Below are 25520 nucleotides of genomic sequence, written 5' to 3'. Positions count from 1 at the left end.
TCCATAGCACCATTTGTGGCGAACAATTCTTTGAGACGATTGCCAATCGAACGGCTTATTCGGCGCGCGTGATTTCCGGCGGACGGCCGTTTCATTTTGTCGTTAATTAAAGCCCACCCGCCGAAATTGTGGCCTTCGCCATGGAAGTCCAGCCGTTAATTCGGAATGGCAATTAGACGCAGGGATTAATTTTCTAGCTACGTTTCGTGGCGCGAGTCAAGCCATATACGGTGATATAATCATCACGGTAATTATGAATTCATAAATCGTAAAGCCGCAAACGATGTACTGCACTGCTGCACGTCGTGTGCGCGTTATAGCATTATGCAAAAAACTGCTACAGCTGTGCGAAAAGATAAAAAAATTTCATATTTTTTCTACGCATTATATATTTCGTATTTCAAAAGGTACAGCTCCTAACGAATCTAATTACGTTCACAAAAAGTTCTTTTATCTCCGATTGTTTTTGACTTGAAAACCATCGACGTCTCGTAAAAAGAAATATATTTTTAGCTATACAATTTACTATTAGGGGAGAGTTGGCAATTACCGCGCGGTTGACAATTCCGCGCCATTGTTTATCTCAATAACTATTTGTATTACGCGCCTACAATGATGTTAATATCATAGAGTAACACGAAATACTCCACCCGCATGCGCCGTCAATGCGTTCCGGCCGTCCATGTAAACACAGTGCGCTCTGGAAGCTTCTCTGCTTGTTCGTTGCAATTTTGCTGGTAGTTTCGATAAGAGGTGAGTAATATAATATTTACATTAGAGAAATAAATTTGACGGATTTGATAGGCTAAAACACTATAAAATTAGGTTGCAAAGTGATTTTAGAAACACGCGTTTCTTTCCTATATATTTTAAGGTTGTAAAGTGAAATGATTGAGTTTGATAATTTCGCGCCCAAGGTATAATACTCATAGGTATAACGATAACTGTGTGTTAAGAGTTACCAAGACTGTTTAGTTTACAATGTAAGGTGCTTACAGAAAAGATCGTTGCTTAAGTTTTGATTTGAATTTATAATGATCGTTATTTGTTAACGCATTCACTTATTTTTATATGTAGGTACCTACTAGACGATATTAATGCATAAATATAAAAAAAACATTTTGTTATTGTGTTCTACTTCATGTCACTGGCTGAAGCCAGAGTAATTTTTATAGGTACGGCTTTATTAAACTGGGCACGATTTTATCAGACCTGATCACGATATTATCAGACCAGTTTGATAATACCGCGTTTTCTCATTTTTTGGAAAATTATTAATATTTCAGTTTGTGTTTAACTTTCAAGATTATTGCTATGATATATGGATAGCCAAATAAATGACCTATCTAAAACTGCACAGTTTGTTTTTTTGAAGCATTTCTGAGCTTAGATATACGCTTCGGTTCTTAGGGGCTCGGTAATTGCCAACTCTCCCCTGATAAATAATTTAACATTAATACATCATTTAACAATTAATAGCTCTCTGTATAATTAATGGATATTATTAAAAAAGTATATCGATTTAAAAATCTATAGTAAAAAAAGACACTAATTTTAGAACATCACGTAGTTGCTTCATACATAAGCATATATCACACATATCTTTATATTCATGCTCTTCATTTATATTCACGCGCGAGTACTCATCGTAGATTAATAAAAATTATCATAAAAAAATCTAAGAGATGCATATAATATAAACTATAATTAAAAAGACATTTAATGTAATTAAATAACGTATAATTTTAACGTCGCGTCTTAAGTTATAATATCCTGTTACGATGATATTACATAATCGATACGAAAGTTCAAAGATCGTCGCTAAATTATCGATATAATAAAAAATTTAATAAGCTTATAAAGATCCTCCGCGTGATATTCGCCACTCCTGAATTATCACATCTCGTGTCGTGTATCGATCGTATTATTCGCGGGGCGACAATCTCTTAATCTTTCCTTTGACGAGCTCGTCCAACGTCATTATTGGACGAATAATCATTATTATTAATTGCTGACTCATTTTCTACACAATTTATCTTGTTAAACGACGGCATTTAACCGTGGCTTCCACGTGAAAAGTAAACGATTTGCCGCGAGTGAAAAGTGAATGTGGTGTATTATGAGATATAATCAAGTTACTATTCCGCTATTCGCTTTCGTTTTTCATATATCACTCCGGATATCCGGAAGAACAAGGTTTCGGTATCCGCGCGTTTGGCATTTGTAAAACTTAATTCTTAGATTTCACTCGATTACTTATTCAGTCGACTATTGGGAAATTTGATGTCACATTTTCATTAAACAAAAGTTGATTTCATATTAAAGTTCAAAAAATTATCAAAAAAAAACAACGCGATAAATTCTGTGACATATACATGTATGATTGATTCAATCATTGATTCAAAGATATTAAAGTTTCAGAGTTTTTAACACAATCACGATTTTACAAATAATGTCTCAAAATATAAATGTTGATGTTAAATGAGATATTTAATTATATTTCTTTATTTTATATCGCGAACTTGTAAAAAAAATTGTATGTAATGCGAGTTCACGAGTATAAAGATCTATTTTTCTCATTCGTCCGGAAAATAGCGGTGAGGCAAATGGAGAACATATTAAGTCCCGGGAATAATTGCATCACGACCCAAAAATGCATGTCGCAGCGGTGATAAACTCATTCGCATCGGAGGTAGCCATATAGCATCGAAAAATCTGGCTATTAAGCAACGGCAACAAGCCAGCTGTTGCGCGTGTTGGCGCCTGGCACTCGACGTGCCGTCTCTCCCGGTTGACATATCGGCTGCCAAGAATTCCCGAGATGCGGAGAAAAGATACAGAGTTGCAGTCGGAGTCGCGGCCAGGTTTAATGAACGCCTTACAAAACAAAGCTGGATGACGGAATGGATGACAAATGCGCATTGTATATAGAACGTAGTAATGTATGCCGTTGCAGTTTTGTCGCGACAATTGCGATTTATAACCTGCGGTAGGCGCGAATGGTCAGTGTTTATCAAATAGCTCTGCATCTTATTATTCAGCTTTGCGATCAAAACGTCGGTCTAAAAAAATTAATTGCGCCAGCATAGAAACATGTAAAACGGCACAATAAATTATCGTTTGCGAAAGCACGTTAATAGAATTTAAATTAATTATCAAAATCAATCATAATTCATTACCGTACGTCGTTTTCTGGTCTCTTTTCCCTCGAGAACAGCAATGCGGTTAAGAATAACTTCCCGTCGTTCTTAACCGCATACATTTACTGCATACGTTTACCGCATTGCGTTTGTTTCATTCGTAAATGGTCAGTGATGTTTATCAAATATCTCTGCATCTTATTATTCGGCTTTGCGATCAAAACGTCGGTCTAAAAAAATTAATTGCTCCGGCATAAAAACACGTAAAACAAAACCATAAATTTTTTAAATACGAGAATCTGAATGTTTATAATTTCAACGAGTTTTTGAAAGTCGCGGAATAAATTAAATAATCCAGGAATTCGTCGGGCGTGCAAAAGTTTGAAAATGTAAAAGATTACAAAAACATAAACCAGAAACACGGTTTTATTTGCGGTTGCATTTCTCATAATTGCCTATTTGTCCTCTTAAAGAAGATAAATTAAGTGCATAAAAATAAAGATAAATTAAGTGCATAAATAAAAGTGCATATTTCTCCCGACGATATATCAACGATTATTGTTATTCTTATTAACGGAACAACGGAGTATATTCGCTCTCGGATATATCCGGTCCAACTTTTATTTAACGTTTTACAAGAATTTACGTAACGACAGAGTATCATGCGAATCCCGTTAACCTCGGCCATTGTTCGAGCAAAGCAAGCGAGAGAGAACCCATTGTTTTCTTGCACGGCAAATATTCAGAAGTAAACTCGTTCTCGCACTTTCTTCCCAAATTCTTTCCGAGCGCGTTGCCGGGAGATAAAAATTTAGCGTCAGACGCGCGACGCGCGGAATTTTGCATTCACGACGAGACACTACGGCTGATATTATCAATTTCGCATTTCATAGAAAAATTCCATCGACGTTCCCATTTATATCCGCATCGATAAGCGCCGAAGTTCGCGAGCTGTCAAGCGATGCGTGCGCCGTTTGTCAATCAGTGACGTCACCCATCGTCATTGTACAATTACAATGCGCCATGTATGCACGCGGTCTCGTTGTTCTCTTTCGAACTCGCGGAACCAATTGTTACGAATGAAACAGTCACGACATTTTGCAAATATTATAGTAGCACCGGTTGTAGTAATAGCGGCACTAATAGGAAGCCTTTATTTCAGTCAAGAAAAGCTATTCGATCATTTAAACGCTAATGATTTCAATTTAACATCAATACAATATTTTCGATTCTAATTTAACGTATTTCTATTTGAAAATTCCTATTTAAAAATCTCACCGTTATATTCACTGAATGTTTATATATAAATATTTATATTAAATTTTAAAATTGATTTTGCAAAATTATTTCATTATCCGCGAGTAAATAACTGGAGAATTAATGTTTTATCTTCTACATCTCGCAGTTTTGTCATTCTCCCCGAAAAATCAATTACGTAACGCGGCAATTTTCAGAAGAACAACGACGACGCATTAAAAAATACACAAGTGGTAGCAAATGAGAAAATAGCGCGGGCATTTTCCGTCGCGTTTTTTTCCCCCTTCTTTTTCACGTAGAGGTGCTTCGTGGATTTCGCGGCAACGGACAGAGATCCCGCTGCTGCTCGTTATGAAATTCGCCGCTCAGCCGTGTTTCGTCGGGACTTGTAACTCGCACAGAGCTCGACTTTCTAATAGTCTCTATGCCGGTGCAGCGGTGCAACGCAGGGCCGAACTCCGACGCAACGCGACCGGCAATCGCTGACGATAATATCATTCGATTGCGTCGATACCGAGTCACGCCGGCAAAGCGTTTTCCCCGCCGCGTTTTAATCTCGAGCAAACCGTTTTCATTGCCATTTCGCGGATATCGGTACCCTATACACCTGAAGATACAATATACACGATAGGACAACAAGATTTAATTAATGATAAAAGCACCACGCAAATATTTCATCATTTCCCTCGAGAATAAAAGAATTAATGATAAGTACTAAAATCTTACATATACAATCGATTAATGAACCTCATTTAATCCGATACGTTTTAATTCCTTCATGACAAAGGCGTTTACAAAGTTGAAAATATGTAGCTCGATTACTAAGGCGGAGTTTGTAAAACTCCAACTAATCTAAGAGTTTAGGACATATTGTAACATGAAATTTTTTAGAATACTTTAAATAAGTTTGATTCTTGGATCAGAATTATATCAATAAAATTCGCATAATTTAAAATCACTTGAAAACTTGTAACATTATTTATTAATGAAAGATGTAGAACAGTTGTGAAAATACCATTACGTTGATGGTATTTGGAGTTTGTAATACTGCTTAGTAAAGCCAAGTTAAAAGAAACTTTTATCTTGTATTACACAAAGGCATTAACCCATAATGCCATGTCACAGATGTCGAGTCTGAAGAGTTCGTAATAAGATAGAAAAGGTAAATAGATGGGAAAAAATAGATGGAAAACCGATTTTGGTAAAGAATAAATAATATAAAAATGTTGCAGCCATCGCCACGCACTGTGACATAATATTTACTGCACCCGCTTTCTATTTGCATTTCCTACCCACGCTTCCTATTTCATTAAATCGGCTGGTCGTTATACAGCATAATCTGCGTTTGTCGTTCCCGTGAAATTGCACGTTGTTACACGTTATCGTGAAAGCACTCTCCGTCCCGACTGTATTTTTCAGATAATAAAGCGCGTGCCGAAACGAATTCGCGTTCCGCGTCTCGCGAGGATGCACCCGCGACGTACAGCACCGTCCCTGAAAGTCGGTGTACGCGCTCAACGTGAGTAAAAATAAGATATCGTAATCTTCGTGCCCGCTCGTTTCGCGTTGCCCCCCCCCCCCCTCGCAGTGCGCGTGAGAGAGCTCGTATATTTCGCTAGCTCGCGTCTTTGGCACCCTTTCAGCCGCGCTCGATGCAAATGCAGCCGTTTCGCGCACTCGCCGCGATTCAAAACTGGTTCCGGACCGTCTCACAACCGGTTGGCGCGCAAAAGGCCCATCGCAAAAAATTCAGGCGGATTATTTATGCGTACAGGAGACGCGATATTGATTTTGACAAATGAGCTAATGTGAACGCATCAAATTATAAACTAGAAATATCGTATATATAATAGATGAATAATGAATAAATAATAACTTATGTAATTAATTAAACAAGAGCTGTGTGTGTAAAACTATAATATATATATGTGTTAAATCACGTGATGTAAAATCATGCTTCAAAGCTGCAATTTGTCAGACTGAAGTATCGGGATTCTATTCTCGATGGCACGTAATATTCCTTTCGCCGACTGAATACGCTCGTTCTAAGATGCGTACGTCATTATGAAGTTTAAACGCGAGTGCGCGAGGAGCTCTTTCTCTCACTGAACGATTAAGCGGCGCGTGGTGCTTAGGAGCGACTTTACTTCCGCGCTCCTGCAACATTGCGGCGCTCTGACCTGAATTTCCAATTCCTCTGAGAAAGATAATTTGTAGTTTATTACGGGCACCGGTAACAATTTTGTCTCGCGTGGATCTATTCTTTCTCCGGTGCGCGCGCGCGCGCGCGTGTTCATCTCGGCACTAACTCGGGGAAAAACCTCCGGAAATTGTCGTCGAAATTGTAGAACTGTTTTACTGTATCGCTACCGACGCTACCTACGATGTATACACAGTGTTTATCTGCCGTTGAAATATTTTAGTTCTGCGAAATGTTTGCAAATGATTTTGCAAAACAAGAGTTATTGCCATAATCATCTGTATTCGAAAACTATTTTGTACCCTGGGAGAAATTTTGACCGGTTTTCTTGCAGTTAAGCAACTTAACATTTTGGTTAGTGCCCCTTAAGTGAAAATTATCTTTGCGTAACTGAATATCGACAGAACTAATTGAGAGAATTGACTAGTGTATAACTTAAAAATCTTTGAAATAGATAGAATAGCTATAATTACGATTTTTAGATACGCGGGGTTTATTAGGGTTACGATCCAAATAATTTGATTACTCTCTAAATCTGAATCAGTGAATAGTCACTGATTCAGATTTAGAGAGTATTAATCATGGGCCCCAAAGTGGGTTGCTTATCCGTCTTTTTTTTCCCCAGAATAGCGTTGTTCCGCGAAATATTATCAAAAATTAAACACTTGAAGATGTGATGAACATATATTAGATTTGATTATCGTAAGGTGATTACTGAAACGTATTGAGATAATACGTGATTCAGTTCATAAAACATCACGAAACGTTTACGGTCGAAATATAACTTCCGTGTGGAAAGTTTAATCTGCTCAGGATGTGTTACGCTTTATAAAGCGTAAATCGCGTATGTGCGATTCGCAACGCTATACGAATAAGAAGAAAAAAACAGAGGTAGATAGCCGGAATGAGAAGCCGCCGCGGTTTAAATCGCTATTGGATGCCTTGTACTTGCTCGGTGCGCCATAAAAGACGTCGGAATGATCAGAAATGGCGGAATCAGAGCGTAACGACGCTGTCCCGTCTCAACTTGTCAGTCGCACGCACTTTACGCAAGCGACCGGCGGATAAGGACACACCTTGCGTGCCTGAAGACGATGGAGTCCCACGGTAGATGGGATAACTGTTTAGATAGTATTGTCAAGTACTTGTCTGTTCGTCAACAGAGAATCATTCAAACTATAAGTTGTAAAGAAATATTAAAAGAAAAAGTTGAGAGAGAGACAGAGAGAGAGAGAGAGAGAGAGAGGGTTTTGTAGGCGTATTTTAATTTGAATTTTAGAATGTACAGTTGTAAATTAACTATTTGTAAAATTGTAATTAAAACCAGAATTCTTTCTCTCTATGATAAATTAAAGTACTAATAACACAAATTTTTCGCATATTTTTACCGGGCTAAATTAGACTAATATCCATCTCAACCAATAAAGATTAACTTGAATCTCTTTTTTTATGTTTTACTTTTTATCTTTTTCTAGTTCTAAGAATTAGAAAAGGATAAAAAGTAAGTTAAATCAAAATTAAAGTTGATCTGCATTGATAGAAATGGATATAAAAAAAAGACAAGTAGATAACAAAATGATCTCCTTCCGTTAATCTGAAATAAACTTTAGCAAGTTTAAGTTGACAAGATCTCATTTCAGTTACATTTTACGTTAAAATTTTCTTATGCAAAGTTGCGTAAAGATGCTTTCCAGTTGCGATTTGAAGAAATATCGTTTTGAAAATGTCATCAGAAAAATTTTCCGTCAAGATTTTACAAAAGTTCCACAAAGCATCACATATTCTTATTCAAGCGTATTCTCATTCTCGCTTCATCAGAAGTGAACAACGATACTTCCAGTGACAATAATCGTTGTCCTAGTTTGCATAATGCGTGGCTAAGGCGCAATAAGGTCGTCGAGTAAAATGCACAACTGTCGCAACACGTCTGAAGATGCTAAAGGAAAGTAATAGCCGTGCAAACACGATTATGCAAAATCTTTCCTATAAATACGGACGGAATATGTCACCCAGTAATTTCGTGTCGGTCGATAAAATGCGGTGGAGGAGGCTCGCGAATTATGTAAGGTCGCCGTGTACTTGAATCCAGATGTAACATCTGCCTTCAAGGTTCTACATATTATATGCGCTTTTGTATACAAATAATTGCTACACGAATAATTGCTATGCGATGCACTTGTAACGCTTTTAACTACACGTGCCGTAGATATTTCTCGAGAAATAATTTACAACCGCGTGTCACAAAATCACATTATTTAATTCTCAAAATAAAATGTCCGATTAAGTTGTTCTTATTACGATGGAATGTTTCGATAGGTTTAATTAAAATACTCTAGGATTGAAATCTAGATAAAATTATATTTTATAATATATATTCCAAAACAAACAGAATATATGTTTATATTACGTAGTCTTTAGCTTCTTCGTTGAAAATAACATAACATCCAAAATATTCTGAAACCAGTTCTGAGGCCATTGTCTCTTGGTATAGCAATCGCATTTTTATTCAAATATATATCAGAAACATGCATATTAGTGAAAAGTATTGATACTTGATAAAACTTGTACCTGAAAGAAGGAGAAAAGTGAAGAGGGGGGGGGGGACCGCGAAAGAAAAAAAACACCGAATGACAGACAGGGCTATTTTAAGATCTCGCGACCGGTTTGCGCGAGTCACAAAGAGGCTCGCCTGTATCTCCGTTCCGAGTAATCTGTCTTGACGAGCCAAAATTTTTCGGAACGCGAAACGCTCGAGTTCCATTCGCGCAAGAAATGACATGAAGAAAGAAAAACGCGTTGAACGATTGCGTCGAGATTAACGTTCCTTTGTTTCCAGGATAATATAGTGATATAAGTACTCAACCCTTCGAGCAATATGTAGGTATATTTTAAATATTCTAGATAATCTTTTAGCTAATTTTTTACATTTTAGTTATTAGTGTATTTGATAAAGAATAATTTTGAAAGATTAAAAAGTTATGTAGATTATTATACTATTAGAAATAAAAATAATTTTTCTATATATAGAGCGATTGTGATTACTTAGCATTAATTGTTTATAAATTACGATTACAAAACAAATTTAATAATATTGAAAAGGCCGATCAACTTTTCGAAGTTCAAGCCAATTTCTTTTGCCATTAATGTTAACAACGATAGCGTTGACAACGAGATTTGTAATGAATCGCACGAGATATATGACATATGACAAAAGTTATCAGCAAGTTACGTTGATTAAATAATGCAAACATCGGTATCAGACGAATGCTAACAACGTAGATGCGTAGTGTTGACAATCTAACAATAAGACACGAGGTGATGGAAGATTCAAACCTAAGTAATATTTCCGGTTTTGATGTACAGAAAGAAAACTATATGTATTAGGAATTGTATATATACATATATATAATTTTCGAAAAAAGTAAAACATTTTGCTTCTAGGCTTTAACGTTTCCTTACAGACGTAAATACACAATTCATAGCATGAGTGTAAATATGCCATGTGCAAAAGTAAAAATGCAAAATATCTATGCTATGAATGCACGATTTCATTAAATAGCAAATTTCCATAACGCCTCTGGACAATAAATTTGTTTTTTAATAATAATAAGTGAAATCAGACCGATATAAATACAATCAATTTAGAGAAAAGACCATTTACGGTCAGTTTGTTTTTTTTAATTAATACATAACTGTGTTATAATTAAAAAAAGATAGAGGATCTTAAGATAATAACAGTTAAATTCCTTTTCCTATAACAGCAGAAAGGTATCGCATGAAATTCAAATTGTAAGAAAAATCAACTCAGATTAATTCCCTGTTTAAAAATAGTGGTTTACACCGCTTGAAAGAAATTTTGTAATTTACTCAACGAACGATACGAAGTCTATTTTTCCAGATAGTATCTATTTTTCGTGATTTTGACAACTCGGGAAATCTCAGTCGTATGTGAATTATGTAACGCAATTAAAGTTGAAACTTTCTATTTTCGATTATTGACTAAGCATGTCCATCGGAATGATCGTCCGGTTCCGCCAGCTTGGGTAGATTTTATGGCAAATTGTGAAGGGGCAAACACGCTGATTTTTCGCGGTGACTTCCGCGAATATAAGTCTTTCGTAGAGAAATCGCGAGATTGCGAGGCAACGAGGAACTTTCATAAAACGTTCCCGGCGACATTGTTCGGGGAAATATTAAAGTATCGAAAATTCCATTTTCTTCGAAATAAAAATGTCACATTACTTCCAGCTGGAATACTGTGAAAACAGGATGACGCCCAGAATTTAATCTTCAACTAAATCGGGCCCTTGATAATTCTATTTATTTTTATTTCCGCATTTAATTTCCCCGTCGTGTCTTCCATTCGAAATACCCGCTGTTTTCACCGACAATATTTTTTCACCCTAAACATAGAACAAATAAGTTCTTTGTCTAGTCTCCTCTGTCAGTGTTTTACGTAAAAAACCGCTTTTAAATATTTGTACTTAAATATCTTAAATAAAGTCTCGGTAAGATTCAACCGTTTGAGCTAAAAAAAGACTTTATGACTCTTTGCCTTCCGGTTAACATTATTTTTATCGATACTTTTGGAATCTCCTTTATACGCGCTTTCTGCGCCGTATCGGTTGCAAATTATCGTTATTTTCGCAAAATGCTGCGACCGTTACAAAGAACTGTTATCTGAAATAATGTTCCCTCGTCTGGTGAACGACAAAAGATTTCCTGATCCCAGATTATGAGACTTCAACGCCGCGTTTATTCGCGATTTTTCACTGAAAATCGAGTTCACGAGTCGGGTGCTTATATATCAACGCACAACGATAAAAGATTGTTGATAACGATATAATTTAATTATATAAACAGCTGCCTTCGCGAGCTATTTATATGCATGCGATGGTAATTTAAAATCATTCATTAAGTGCGATATTATTAACTGCATATTATGGCATCTGAAATTTATACAAATTGATTATAATATCAAAAAGGTTTAAAATTACGCGACATGAAATCGTATTCGTCGAAATTCGTGGAAGGAGTAATTTTCATCGAATTATTGGAAATTATATAAAATTAATTGAACATCCGGACTGCATCGCTATCTTAATCGTCATTTTCGCCCGTGTACATTGGAGGCCAACCAGAAACACACATGTGAATATATCATTGTGAAAGTCACCGTGAATTGGGCATTAATATTTGGGATTATCGCACGTACCGGTCATTATGGCGTTTTAAAGTATCGCTAACTTGTATTTCATCGCGCGAGTTTTTTTCGAACAGTGCGAGACATGTTTTTTACGACTCCGGTCTTTATCGCCAAGCATCGGTCGCTTAATGATTATTAATTGCAATTGATGTGCGAATAAATCGCTCGAAAAGATTAACAGTGAAATTTATTTACCAAATAATTAAGCGACATAAATATAAAACGAATTATATGGAAATTTATGTTCTCCATCGCATCGCGAATTCCTTCTTTCTTTTATTCGACGCTCAATGTTATCGAGGGTACGTTGTATCGAAAGTACAATATATTCATAGCACTTAATTTATAAACGATTCATTCTGCAGTTAGTTGAATTTCGATAAGATTTTTCTAAAAATTTACACGTCTCATTTCTCGCTTACCTTAATTAGTCTTTTAAAATTAAAATTTCACTGGACTCACTCAGAGATTGCTGCAATGGGTACGTGATCATTCGCAAAACAACGGGTAACTCACGTTCGTGCGCGGCATGGCACTCGAATTTGTAAAAACAATCGCAATAAATACCTGACGACCGAGTCCGGTACGAAAATGTTCCACCAGGACGGTCTCTTCTGCCGAGTGTAACTCGGTTGCGAATCAAGTCCCTCCGTGCTGCCGGACTGCGCGGGAATGCCGGACACGCCCTTCCTCCTCTTGCGATCCAGCTTGGGCGGCTTCGCGAGCGGATGCCAGGACTTACGGCGGCCCTTCTTGGCCTCCTGGGCCAAGTAGTCGCGGTCCTCGTTCCCCAATACGTCCCGATTCTCCTCCAGCAGATCCTCGGACACGTAGAACACCGAGCCTCTCCTGCCATTGTTACTGTCGCTGCTGCTCCTCCTCTTGTCCTTCGGCTTCTCCTTCGCGCCGCTATCTTTCACGTCGTTCTTGACGCTATCCTTGGTACTGTCCTTGGTATTGTCCTTGGTATTGTCCTTGGTATTGTCCTTGGTATTGTCCTTGGTATTGTCCTTGGTATTGTCCTTGGTATTGTCCTTGGCGCTATTCTCCTTCTCCTCGAACACGCTGGCCCTACGGACCCTCTGGAAGAGGCTGTCCCGCCGTGCCTTCAGATCCTCCAGTACGCTGTGCCGGCGAGTCTTGTCGCGCAGAATCGCCGCGTTCTCGCGCTGCTTCCCGACGGCGCCGAGGATCCTCGCCAGCGACGACTCCTGATCCATCATCGCCGGGATGGAGTTGGTCGAGGCGTACTTGGTGGTCGTATGACCGTTCTGCGGCTCGCTGATGTACATCTTGGCTGTTTCCATGCTAATCGGAACGGCCACGTCGTCCGTATGACGAACGGTTCACAGTCGGGTATTGCGCATCGCGCCGGAGAGCGTCAGAAAAATGTCGAGTTAGTATCTTATATCGAGGTCACTGGGGGTCAGCTCGCGTCCAGATTAACTTCTCTCTATTTACTCGCTATACCGCCGAGGACACCGTCGTGAAAGATCGTTCGGTTCCCTGCTGGATACCGCTAACGTCGGGTTAACATAACGTCTCACAGCGGCAAGGCCGTTGAAGATCGGAGGATAATTGGATCGGACGGGTCGCTCTCTTCTGCGAAGTCGTTAATGTCTTGGCAGGAAGGATCGTCGAGGGTCGGGCTGGGATACAAAATGTATTCGCTGGTCCTACGAGATAACTGAACGTACACACGACGGAAGGTCGTCTCGAAGGCGTTGACCGAGTAATTTATAGCGGACAAAGCCGTTAGGAATTACGACGTTATTCACGATTAGATATCCACGGTAGATTGAGTATTTACCGAGATTCCAAGTATCCGCGAGCGAAGACGCGCGCCGCGAGAGTCGGCCACGATCTTTCGCCGCTGTCTGTTTAATATTATACACCGGCGCGGCCGTTGAAGGTTACGCTATAGGCTATAGTATTAGTCCGCGTACTCCAAAGCGCCGTAGAGGGAATAGGCTCTCGCGATGCTCGCGGATTTAGCTCGTCGTGTATATCGGACGCTCCAGTTCGTCTACCACGTAAGATCCGCGCGATTTCTCGCCGGTCGCGCCAACCTCGACGGGCTTTTCGCCTCTCGCAGAAGAATCTTGCTCCGGTGATAGTTATCGATGACGAGCGGCCGTCATTTTTCACGAAGATTAGACGGCACGGGCGACGCGACGGAGCGTTAAAGCGCGATCGGCGGCATTATTCCACCGGCGCGGCTCGCCGGTGAAAGCAGCCGAACGGTCGACCGCCTTTTCACTCCTGACGCCGACGACGCCGTCGACGCGGTCAGTCTCGTGAAACCAACGCGTGCTACCACGTAGGAGTAGTACGCCGCGGCGTGTGCGTGTATGTGCTCCGGTCGGCGGATACGCCCGTGGAGAGGAGAACACGTCGGGATCCGCGCGATCGTTGACCCAACTGGAGAGAGATCCGCGTTTATTTATATGTATATTTTTTTTTTATTTACTCCTCTATACGTATACCTGATGCGAAACGCTCCCGTTTTTAAACATTCAGCGATCCGATCGGCCGTCAACGAGTTTCGCTTGGTTTTTCGAAAACAAAGGGCCGCATCGAATTTTTCTATCGAGCGAATTTTCGTTTCTCGATCCGACGCTTCTCAAGATTGCTCCGTCTGTGCTCCGATCAACCCTTGCCTGCCGAGGGCGGCAGGGACGAGACTTGGTTGTTGTCTCGCATCACGCTCGGTGACAACAGCGCGAGGACGATCTTCCTGAGGGCAGGCATAAGATCCCTCGGAAGACCCTTCCCTATCGAACCCCCTTTTCCCTTCTTCTCACCCCGTTAGCTTCTTGATTATATAAATAAATCCCCCTTTCCTTTTACGCTCTTCTCTCCGAACACACGCGCGATTAAAACGCGCCTTCTTCGCGAAGAAGAGCCGCTCTTCTTCGCACGCGTTCTTTTTATCTTCTCCTTCGACTCGCTCTCGTTATCGGAACGGACACACGCACTTACGCTACGCACACGATAACGCGTCGAAAGCGTATACAGAATAACACGGGAGAGCGTCGGGAGACTTTGCGAGCGTGGATCGAGGCGCGCGCTCGATCAACAACAACCGGCACGTGAATCGGATATCGTAGCAACTAAGCGCGAGCGAACGCGACCGCTTGTATTTATACGCGTGCCGCATTGCCCGCCTCGCGCGCGGACTGTCTCTCTCTTTCGCGGCGCATCCCCCACCCCGAGTCGCGACGAACGCGTATACCGAAAGGATACGCACGAGAGATATCTGGCAGATCCTGATTCTCGTCTCGGGACTCGGGACCAGAGAGGAAACCTGTATTACGATCACGGCCGCTCGTTTATGGGATCCTTTGATCCCGAGTCAGACACATTTGCGGCTATTTTTTAAAAATTTCATAAAAACGTCAGAAAGCGCGGTCGTCCAAATTTTATAAACGTTCCTTGGACATCTTTCACGGGTATATGGGGTGAGCGTTTGAAGCGTTGGAGCATTAACACGTCACGTTTTAACGATAAACGTGCCTATTTTAGGATTTATCTCTTTTCTCGCGAAGGCCGCGAGCAACGTTAATTTAAGTTTAGATACATACGGTCATTTAATGCTAAATGTGCGATATAAACAAAGCTTTTAGCTATTGCGCTTTTAGAAAGACACTAGACGCTAAAAAATTCAATTGCTTTGCAAACTTGCTTGTTTTCCGCGCTTATAATGGAACGAGTATGTTATACAAAAATTAGTGGACTCGTCGAGTAATAATAACTTGAGTAAATTAAGTGTGAAATAAACTGCTTAATAAATTCTTTTAAGTTTAAAATAAACTACGACGGCCCAGACAATGCCGTCATGTGTGTAACTCATTATTTGAAAACACGTGGTTAACTTCTGCATAACATCATCTATAAATTAATATAAATTTTAAAACAAAGAAAAAAATATGAGAAATTTTTTTATAGAACAATGTAGGGAGGTATAATTATCGGTCAGAGTCTGTGCTTAATCAAAAATATTTTGAAATACTGTTTATTTTTATGATTAAACATAAAATGAACAAATGAATAGATTAACCAAGTAAATTAATTCCTGATAATATCTACAGATAGATCATCAATCTTTTTTAACGTTTCTAGTGTGGTTATATACGACTCTTACTATTGTGTTTTTTTTTTTTGTAATCTTTTTAAATGGTCTTAAACTTGTATTGAGAGTTTTAAAATCACGTCGCAAACTTTAACGAGGTAATCTATAATTGAGTTAATCAATTTGATAGTAATCCATCTGAGAACGATAAACCGAGATAAAAAGATAACAACGATGATCAACCACTAACAAGGTATATCGATAAGTTCGTTGAAATTATTGTTGCGCGAGAAATATCACTGATTTCTGAAAAAAAAGCGATATGTGATTGCATCATTTACGATATCTTTACAACATAACAACTTTGCAAGTTTAAAGAGACATGCTTTCTCTCGCTTCAGTTTTAAATTGAAGGTACGACGGTTAAATAGATATCACTGAAATAAACATATTTGCTATAATATTTTTACGATAACAACTTAAGATGCGCTGTCATCACATGTTAATATACAAATTTTTATTATCTCCAGGGGATGATAAGAATTGATAACAATGATGATAATTGCAAAACTCACGATGTATCTATATAAAAGTAAGACGAGCAGAGAGATAAACAATAATGTATAACTCATTCGAAAGATAAACAATTAAAGTGAAAAAGATTGTATTAAATGACACATCAGCTAATTGCGACATATACTGCCATTTGAAGGCATAGAAAATCGAGAAGAAAAATAGAAAAATATATTCCAAGAATCTCGATCGCATCCGGGTATCGACGTTCGAGTGCCCCGATATTTCTAGATATCGCGCGCTCAAGCAGCCACTTGAAATTGATTACGCAATTCGCGCGGTATCAGGCTGCCGTTTAATTCACGATCGGCCGCGAGATATTTTTTCCGGTGATCGCCATACATCTTGGCGCCTCGCGTGATCTTGACCCGATTCTGGACCAACAAGAGAATGACCACACCCGCTTGTTTGTCCAATATTTACTTACTTATTGTTAGATTTACTTGGGGCTGCTGCATCCTGCGATGCGACCCACGCCAATAGTTCTCATGAGTTGTAAATAAATGAACGTGCACCTAAGCACGCACACACAAACACACAAATATTATTTTCCATCTTTATTTACACCTCATCAAATGATTTTATTATTTTATTATTTTATGTTTTGATCTTTGTTTTGATATTTAGAGATATGCGATTTTCAAAATTGTGTATCGCTATTGCGATCTTCCTTAAGAATCGCATCAGTGAATGCGATATATATCGCATTTCAATTTTTATCTTATATTTTGAATTGTGCGTAATTTTGTATCATAAACGCAATTTTGAATCACGTGTCATTTTATATGACAAATACTATTTTAAATTTCCCCCGTTATATTATGTAATTTCAAATTTTACGACTTTTGAAAATTTCATTATACATTTTGATCGTTTCAAATCGTGAAATTTAAAATCATATATAACGGGGGGAATTTAAAATAGTGTTTGCAATATAAAATAACACGTGATTCAAAATTACGTTTATGATACAAAATTATGATAAAAACTTTTACGAATTAATAAAGAGGAACAAATTTTAAACAGATTGGTTAAATCATGTCTAGTGTTAAAATTAAGCGTACTTATATTAATCGGAACCAAACATACGTTTATAGTTTATAACATTAAAATTATTTTGTTTTACCATTTTCTTATATAAATATTTAATGAATAAATACTTCATTACAATGCGATTTTGACCTATATTTGCAATTTTAAATCGCAGGCATTTGCATCCCGTGCAATTTTGCGATTAAAAATCAAATTGCATATCCGATGCAAGAAAAAAACGCAGTGCTAGCGATATACCGCAAAATCGCACATCCCTAGTTATATTAAAATCATATTATTTTGTTGATATTGCGCTATATATATTTTTTATTAAATCAATATTTCATTATTAAAAATTTAATGTAAATAAATATCTTAGTGTGTAATGTAAGTAAATATCTTATAATTTCTCTTAAGAAATTACTAACTGTAATATATGTAGATATTAATGTTGGTAGGTTTGGTAGGTTGACTTTACACTCTATACTTTACGCTCGTATCGTCAAGACACAGCATCCCCTTTTGTTTGCTTTTTGTTTTATAACAATTAAATTAAATAGGGCAAGAAAGAGAAATTACGGTAAAAGTACGGTTCCGCAAATTAACTGTTTTCCACTGGACTAATTAAAAAAAACTTTGATGTAACTTCTGTCGGATATCATGAGAAATAAACTTTATATATATATATAAGCAAACAACTTTTATTTATTAGATTAAATTGTCAATTGTACAGTGAAGAAACAATTTGCAAAGATCCTCTCGTGAAACCAAGAGTTCGCTGTACCTCCATTACATCGTATATGCTGTATTTTTTACTCAAGTTTTATAATTACGACTCGAATCTGTTTTCGAGAAAGAATCTAAAAGAGAAACTTTATTAATCGACTTTCGGTAGCAGTTTGCACATGCAGCGCTTCGGAAATGCTTGCCGGGCGCAAGAGGGACATTATCTTGGACGGAACAAAGAGCGACGTTGTTTGCTGCAGAAATTTTCTCGACGAGCGAGAGGCAAGAAGCGTATTCCAGCCATCACAAGAGCGGGACGGCGGAAGGGCTCTAATTGGCTGAATCGAATTAAGAGCCCGGGCTCGGTATTTTCATCGTTGCCAATTTCGTAATTGGATACGCGGCCAAATAGACCAATTGTTTGCACCGATGCTGGACATCCATCCGCCTCCCTCGTTAATCGAAAAGTCTCTTCGTTAGGAAAATGCGCGGACATACGACGGAAACTTCGTCTCGACGAGCGAGCGACAGGGCCGGAAATGTCGTGGAAACGGGTGTAAGCGTCTCTCCTCGTGGCGGCCTTGCAGTTAGACAGCTGATCGCGCAGTGACATTCCCACGCCTGACGATCGATCGCCGCGCGCGCCGTGCGCGTGCGAAAGCGCGAGGTAAACTCGCGACGGCTTGAAAATTATTTTCAAACAAAATTTGCTTGAAAAGTATTTTCAAACAAATCCCTCATGGAGAAGCTCAGTTTATAAGTATAAACCTTATTTAATTTGGTCGAGTTTTCTCCACGTAAAATATTATAATTAGTGTACACAGTATATTAATTAATGTTTTGTACACAAGAAATGCGCAGCGAACGTTAGGTACATAAATATCTTGGACGGTTATAGATGTCTTATTTAAATCTAGGACAAAAATCCTTTCATAATTTATCGTGATTTTTAACGTTTATTATTAAATAGTTTGAAAATTCTTTCTAAGCCTGTAAAGTATCAGAAATTAAAATTCCGTTAAAATAAAATTTTCTTGAGATTAAGTAAATTATACAATTATGTAAAATATTTGATTTATGATAATTGCACAACCATTAAAAGATTATATCAGATTTTAGAAAAATTAGTGATGACTCAAGTTTAATCAGGTCTAGTAAAATCTAATAAAAAACTCAGATGTTATCTTTACTCAATGTACTCACTGAGACACTACTCGGAAAAGTGGTGGAATAATTTCGCACGTTAAAGAGCTGAACCTCATTAACCGAGTATACTTTATCAGACGTGTATTTGTCGTTGGATTTACATGTCGTGAAACAGGTTTACGGCATGGCTACCGAAATCATAAACGGGACTAACTCTCTTCTTTTGCGATATAATGAGAGCAAACCCGGTTCCTTTTCATTTAAACTAAGAACTTTTCATCGATATTATTGATATAAAATCGTTTAGAATCGAAACAATTATTTTGATCCACATTCTTGATAGTTGTACTCTGAAGGTTTTTTAAAAAGAGACAGTTATTGATCTAAATAATATATTTCGATTGTAACAAAGCGCTCTAGCATTTAGAAGAATTATAAGTATCATATTCTACACGAAATAAAATGTTGACAAATTACCCACATTTTCGCATTATAGACCATAAATTGAATAAAATTCCTCTTTCTTTATTCAAACTTTTCTTGTTTAATTACCATATCGGTGCAATCACCATATCGATCAAGAAGCACAAGCAACAGATGCGTCCTTGGTGAAGATTGATATCTGACCGAATTAAAAAGCAATATATAAATCAGGTATGTCAGATTTCCTGGAAGCAACGGCGTCACGTGCCAATTTCAGCCGATTAGTCATGAGAATAATTCGGGCGTCGCGATAAGTCTCTTGTTTTTCCATTCGTAATACATTACGTTCGCGTTCTCCGTTCTACAAATTGGAGCAGCGACTCGGAAAAGGCGAATTGTGCAGCTCTCCTACGTGATCATCTGCGCAACGAACGCTCGAATACAAAAGAAGACGCCGTCAAAATCGTACAAAACGACGAAGACAAATTGATCATTTTGTTAACCCTTCCAACCACGCGAAATACAAACTTGGAAAAGAAGATTTAATTCAATATCTCGGGTAACTCGAATTAAACTCGTTGCACAGTAAAAAATATCGTGTGTACATAGCGGTCCATATGTTAAAATTTTCTTGTGTTACCAAGATTTGATTATTATTTCAATGTAAAATTAACATGCAACAGCTATGTTATTATTTTCTTAACATTTTCATGTGTTACATTTATGTCAACGTGATAACTTAACACTTTATGTATGTCATTTAAAACTTAAATATTATTTTGAATTCTTTTAACACAATTATTTCAAACAATCAACACGTCTTAAAGTTATTTTAACACGTAAATAAAAGTTGAAGTAAATTTTCAAATAATCGTAAACGTTGACATACAAAATAATTAAATTTACTAAAATTAAATATTTCTATTACACATAATTCAAGTAAAATAAACCATTAGTTTGTCATGTTCGCATAATATAAAGTAAAATAATTAATATCATGTGTTAATATAACTTGAAAAATAAAGTCAAAAGAACAAATATAAATGTAAAGTATAGTGTTAATTAACTAACATTTCTAATTTGTCAACAAGTAACACACGATGAATGAATCATTTTAACTTAAAATTTAGAGTGTCGACTTTCTGGGACATGTAAAAAATGTTAAAATTACGTTTTATTTTTTACTGTGTGTACTTAAATTTGTTCAGACTAGACATAAAATTTAATATTTTCCAAAAAAATTGAATTTACGATGAAACTTCCAGCAATCATAGGAATTATCACAGATTTCAATAATAAAAAAAAACATAACTCCTAAGCAAGATCACTAATTTTATCACAAATTTTGGACATAGAATAGTATACAAATTCTTTTTTGGGTAATCATATAAGAAATAAATATTTTTGTGTTATCTGTCGAATTATATCAACAGATTAAAGAAATGCATTCCAGAGATAACGGAAAATGAGAGAAACGTAAAAATCGCGTCCTCCGTTATGATTATGCATATAAAATGTCAGCCTGACGATATTATTGGGAAGACCTTCGTGAACTCAGACAGAATAAAAAAAAGCTCGGCGAAACTCGTAGCGTATCTGTTTGGTGCATCTCGTCGTAAAACGGCGATTTACGACCCGGCGGAATTATAAACTTCCATCTCGAAAATCCGCGCGAGCGTATGGAATCGGATAAAGAGGATGCTTTTCCAACGGTTTTTGTGATTCTGCGAAATCTAGTGTTTGCGATCGGCGCGTTCGAATTTAATTATAATACTGATATAAACTTTATATTGCATTAGTCATCGGGTATCCTTTTTCACCGGTGCATATTCGGCGGAACGTTTTTGGAGATCACGTACCAGCGTTACCGATAATTTAATTCTTTAATTTAACTCTCGCATATCTGCAACATCAAAATGAAAATAAAATTGGAATTGTATATCAATTTTAATCGTTAATATCGATACAGCAGAAGAAAGAGAGAGAGAGAGAGAGAGAGAGAAAAGACGAGATGCGATAGATCAATATACATTCAACAAAGCAATTATATTGATTGCAATCAATTAGAGTCGCGCGATTAAAAAACAGTGTCTATATACACGTTGTACTCTATATACACTAGAAAATCGCCGACCGATAAAAAGCTATCTGAAATTGTTTCGCCGATCAATCACTAAATTATTCGTCGCGCGCGGTATCAATAACTGTGCTTCAGTAATTCGAATAATCGAATATCTAAAATCCACTTTCAAAGCAGTCATGCTCGTACGTATATATGGAGGGGTTAAAGCCATAGTGATGTAAGTCAATTTTTTTGACCACTTTTTTTTTCTTCTTTTTTCAACATATCTGCATGTGTAGACTGCATCTATGAACTTAACTCGATGGGTTTAAAAAAGTGACTTACACCACTATGGCTTTAACCCCTCCATATATATAGTTGTTCAAGAAAAATCATTTACTACCTATACCATCGACTAAGTGTATTAATTACTATTGTACTGGTTGTGTCTCATAGAATAAAGTTACAAAAAATAAGCAATATTATTTTACTCCCCGAGATCTCGTTCTCCCATATATTTAATAGATATCAGGTATATTTTTTGCCTGAAGATTATTGTATAAAAAGAATATTTCAAAGCTTATTACACGATAAAAATTAAAAATTAATAATTCGTAAGATAAAAAATATGGCAAAAACAACGTATTGTGGCCACGACTTCAACACGAACATTCATCTTTAATAGATCGAAACGTTTATTTAGATTCATCACGCAAAATGACGCGTCATTCTGCCATGATATCACTACACATAATGGAAAGCCACTTGTAAATATCGACCGACACTTATTCGAATGTTCCACTATAACAATAAGATGTTCCGCGAGTGACGCGCTCTTTGGAATGCACGAACGACAAAATCGTCGTCTTTACGGCGGCTATTTGTTCACCTTCGCGCGAACGTGATTTGTTGTCTACTTCCCTGAGATTTCGACTCTTCATTCGGATTATCAAGAGTCCTTGCGCAGTCGATAGCGAGATGAAGACAAAGAAGACGCGTCGCGAGCAGCAGCTTGAGAAAGCCTGCACCGAGCAGCGTCGTTTTCCGCCTGACATTCCACGCGACACCTGCTGAGGAATATTAATGGCGACCGGCGTCACAAAAGTATGAAAGGTGTACATTAATGTTGCATAATAAAAACATCCAACAAGACCTTGTAATCGTTCTCAACATGATATTCGTTAGTGAATCTGCGAGCCAAATGATGGACAAATTAGAAAAAAAAGTTCCTACTCGTGATCAATTTTCAGGGTTATTACTTGTTGCTACAATTATATTAGCTATCGCATCGCAGACATTAATAAGTTTAATCTTAATGAAATCGATGTCTTCAAGGGCGGTTTTTTACATATCGATTTATATTTTCAATCATCTTCTATCAGCGATATTTACAATTATATTTTTTAGTAATTTTATTATATATTTATTATATATATTTTAGCAAGATATAGTTGTACATAATCGCAAAGTTTCTTATCATGATAAGTTCTGATAAGTTCTAACATGTTCTTAAAATAGCAGGGACTCACTCAGTGCGTCTTAATATAATATAATTCTTAGTAAATCCCTTTCTTAGAATTTAAAAACTCAATATAGTTATAATCTCAATATAGAATCTAGATGTTATCTTTTAATGATGACTACCTCAGCAATTCTTTTATTGCGCGTATATTACTGATAATTAATCTAACAGGAACAATTGCAAGCTCTCCAGCACGTTTTGCCTGGAGCAATATTTGAAAAGCAATATTTTTTTATTGTGATTTATCACGCGCACTAATCGTAGAAAGTTACTAGACGCCAATAGACTATTTTTACTCGCGTACGCGATTTGTGTCTCCAATTTATCTTACTTGTGTAATGAACCGACAATCCATTGGGGTAATATATTCGGGATTATTGCTGATTTCTCTCATTATGCTTGTCATGCACCAAAGAAAATTGGTATTTTATTTTAAAGTTTAAATTTCACAAAATTGCATTTAAAATTATGAATTTTTTTTTCCAAATATTGAGTGGCGTATTGTACGACATAATGACCTCAAATTTTTATATAAGGAAAAATTTTTTTATTTTTCGCTTCGATGCCATCGCACTCGAGAAAAACATTATTTGACATGCATGTACCTGTCTAGGATTTCAATTTATGTCACCGCCTCTTCAAGCTCCCAATAGTAATATGTATGCTGATCACAGAATATTTCATAAAGTATTCTAACCACAGCCTATACCAGACGAATGCTTGGCGTTCGTACTTTGCGTATAACCACAATCGAATCCTACCACATTATTTATTATTACTTTGCGCAATTGATGAACCGACTGCGTCGATTGTTTCATACGATTTTAATGCCGACATGATTTACTTCCATTGTAAATGCCTCGCTGGTCATTTTGTCTTTCACGGATTTCGATTTCCAGCGCATAATTATACCGATCGGCAATGTGTCTCGTCACAAAATCGTAATTGCGATATCTTACTTTCTAAGCCACGGTGAAATTATCCTCGCGCAAACTTAAAGAACGTTAGAACAGAGATTAGTTAGTAAGGTCGCTCTATATAAAGACCGAGACAGGCAATAAATAAACCTTTCTTTTTAAGCTTTCTAAATACATAAAAGTTGAATGTTTTCAGTTTTCGAGGGATATAATATACAAAAAAGCAATATTATGCTTGTCAAAACTAAAGTAATTCCTCTTTCAAGAATGCCGAGTTATCAGAAGTTTTTCAGTAATCAATGAAAAGAGGTTAATACACAGCAAAAAATTTTGTGTATTTTTGTTAAAAATGGACCTTGTTAAAGTTTTTGTGTTAAAAATGTAACATACTTATGTGTTAATTTAACTAATTTTGATTATGTTATCTGATTTTTTTTGTGTTAAATTTATATTTAAGTAAATCCAAATGTTAAAATAACACATTTTATATTTAATCGTAAGATTAACATAAAAATAATGTAGTTTTGTTAAAAAAATAGCCTTTTTATTTATATTTAACATCATACAAATGTCTGTTGTACATAAAATTTTCGTTCACATATCATCAAACTTTTCTTTATTTTGTGTTAAATTATAAACATAATATTTGTGTCATAATTTGACATATTCACATTATGTTGAATTAACACAAAAATTTGAGTGGACCATTTGGGACATGTGATTTATGTTATATTTAACACAAATTTTTTTACTGTGTATAATTATTTTCCTTTAACTAATTAAATTCTTATATGTTTTAAAAACCAGCAGTTTTCAATTAATTTATCGTTTAAATTACAGATATTTGATCAAATGACAATAAATAACATAATAGGCAAATATTTTTCATTAGGAAAGTTGACACAGTATCCGGCACAAACACTATATCATCAGGAAAACGTAATAAGCGTACCGCATATTGCACATACCATCGCATGAGGTACAATCTAAACTCGAGTTAATTATTGTGCTACGAACTAATTAAAACATAATTCAAATTGACCGTTATAATTACTCGTACCGTACAGTAAACTTTCGCCAACGACTTTTCACGCATGCAGCAAGATAGCCCGACAAGAATACCCAATTTTGGTCCAATTAATGACACGCTGATGGGAATTTGATTAGTAATTAAATGTAATTTGCAACAATTATAAACGCTGGATTTCAAGGAGGAATCACATCTGTCGCAACGATCTTTTTCC

The 25520-nt window shown here is 36.9% G+C and overlaps 1 protein-coding gene across 10 annotated transcripts in view; it reads right to left on the bottom strand.

Annotated features, from left to right (window-relative positions):
- LOC139779301 (uncharacterized) overlaps positions 1-25520 on the bottom strand; it is a 100178-nt gene that overhangs the window by 35802 nt on the left and 38856 nt on the right. For 2 of the 10 annotated variants that reach the window (XM_071717625.1, XM_071717621.1), the window contains exon 1: positions 12371-14907. The exons of 2 other annotated variants lie outside the window; for them this stretch is intronic. In XM_071717625.1, coding sequence (XP_071573726.1) covers positions 12371-13110 — 740 coding nt within the window. In that variant the 5' untranslated portion in view covers positions 13111-14907. Of the gene's footprint in view, positions 1-12370; positions 14908-25520 lie in introns of those variants that run through there. 6 more of the 10 variants (XM_071717624.1, XM_071717626.1, XM_071717618.1 and 3 more) reach the window with 5 other exon arrangements.

This window comes from Temnothorax nylanderi, unplaced genomic scaffold, assembly GCF_030848795.1.
Source record: "Temnothorax nylanderi isolate EJ_2023f unplaced genomic scaffold, tnyl_v1.0 TNYL_tig0218_pilon, whole genome shotgun sequence".
NCBI classification, from domain to species: Eukaryota; Metazoa; Arthropoda; class Insecta; order Hymenoptera; family Formicidae; genus Temnothorax; species Temnothorax nylanderi.
This window is presented reverse-complemented; position numbering and strand designations above follow the sequence as displayed.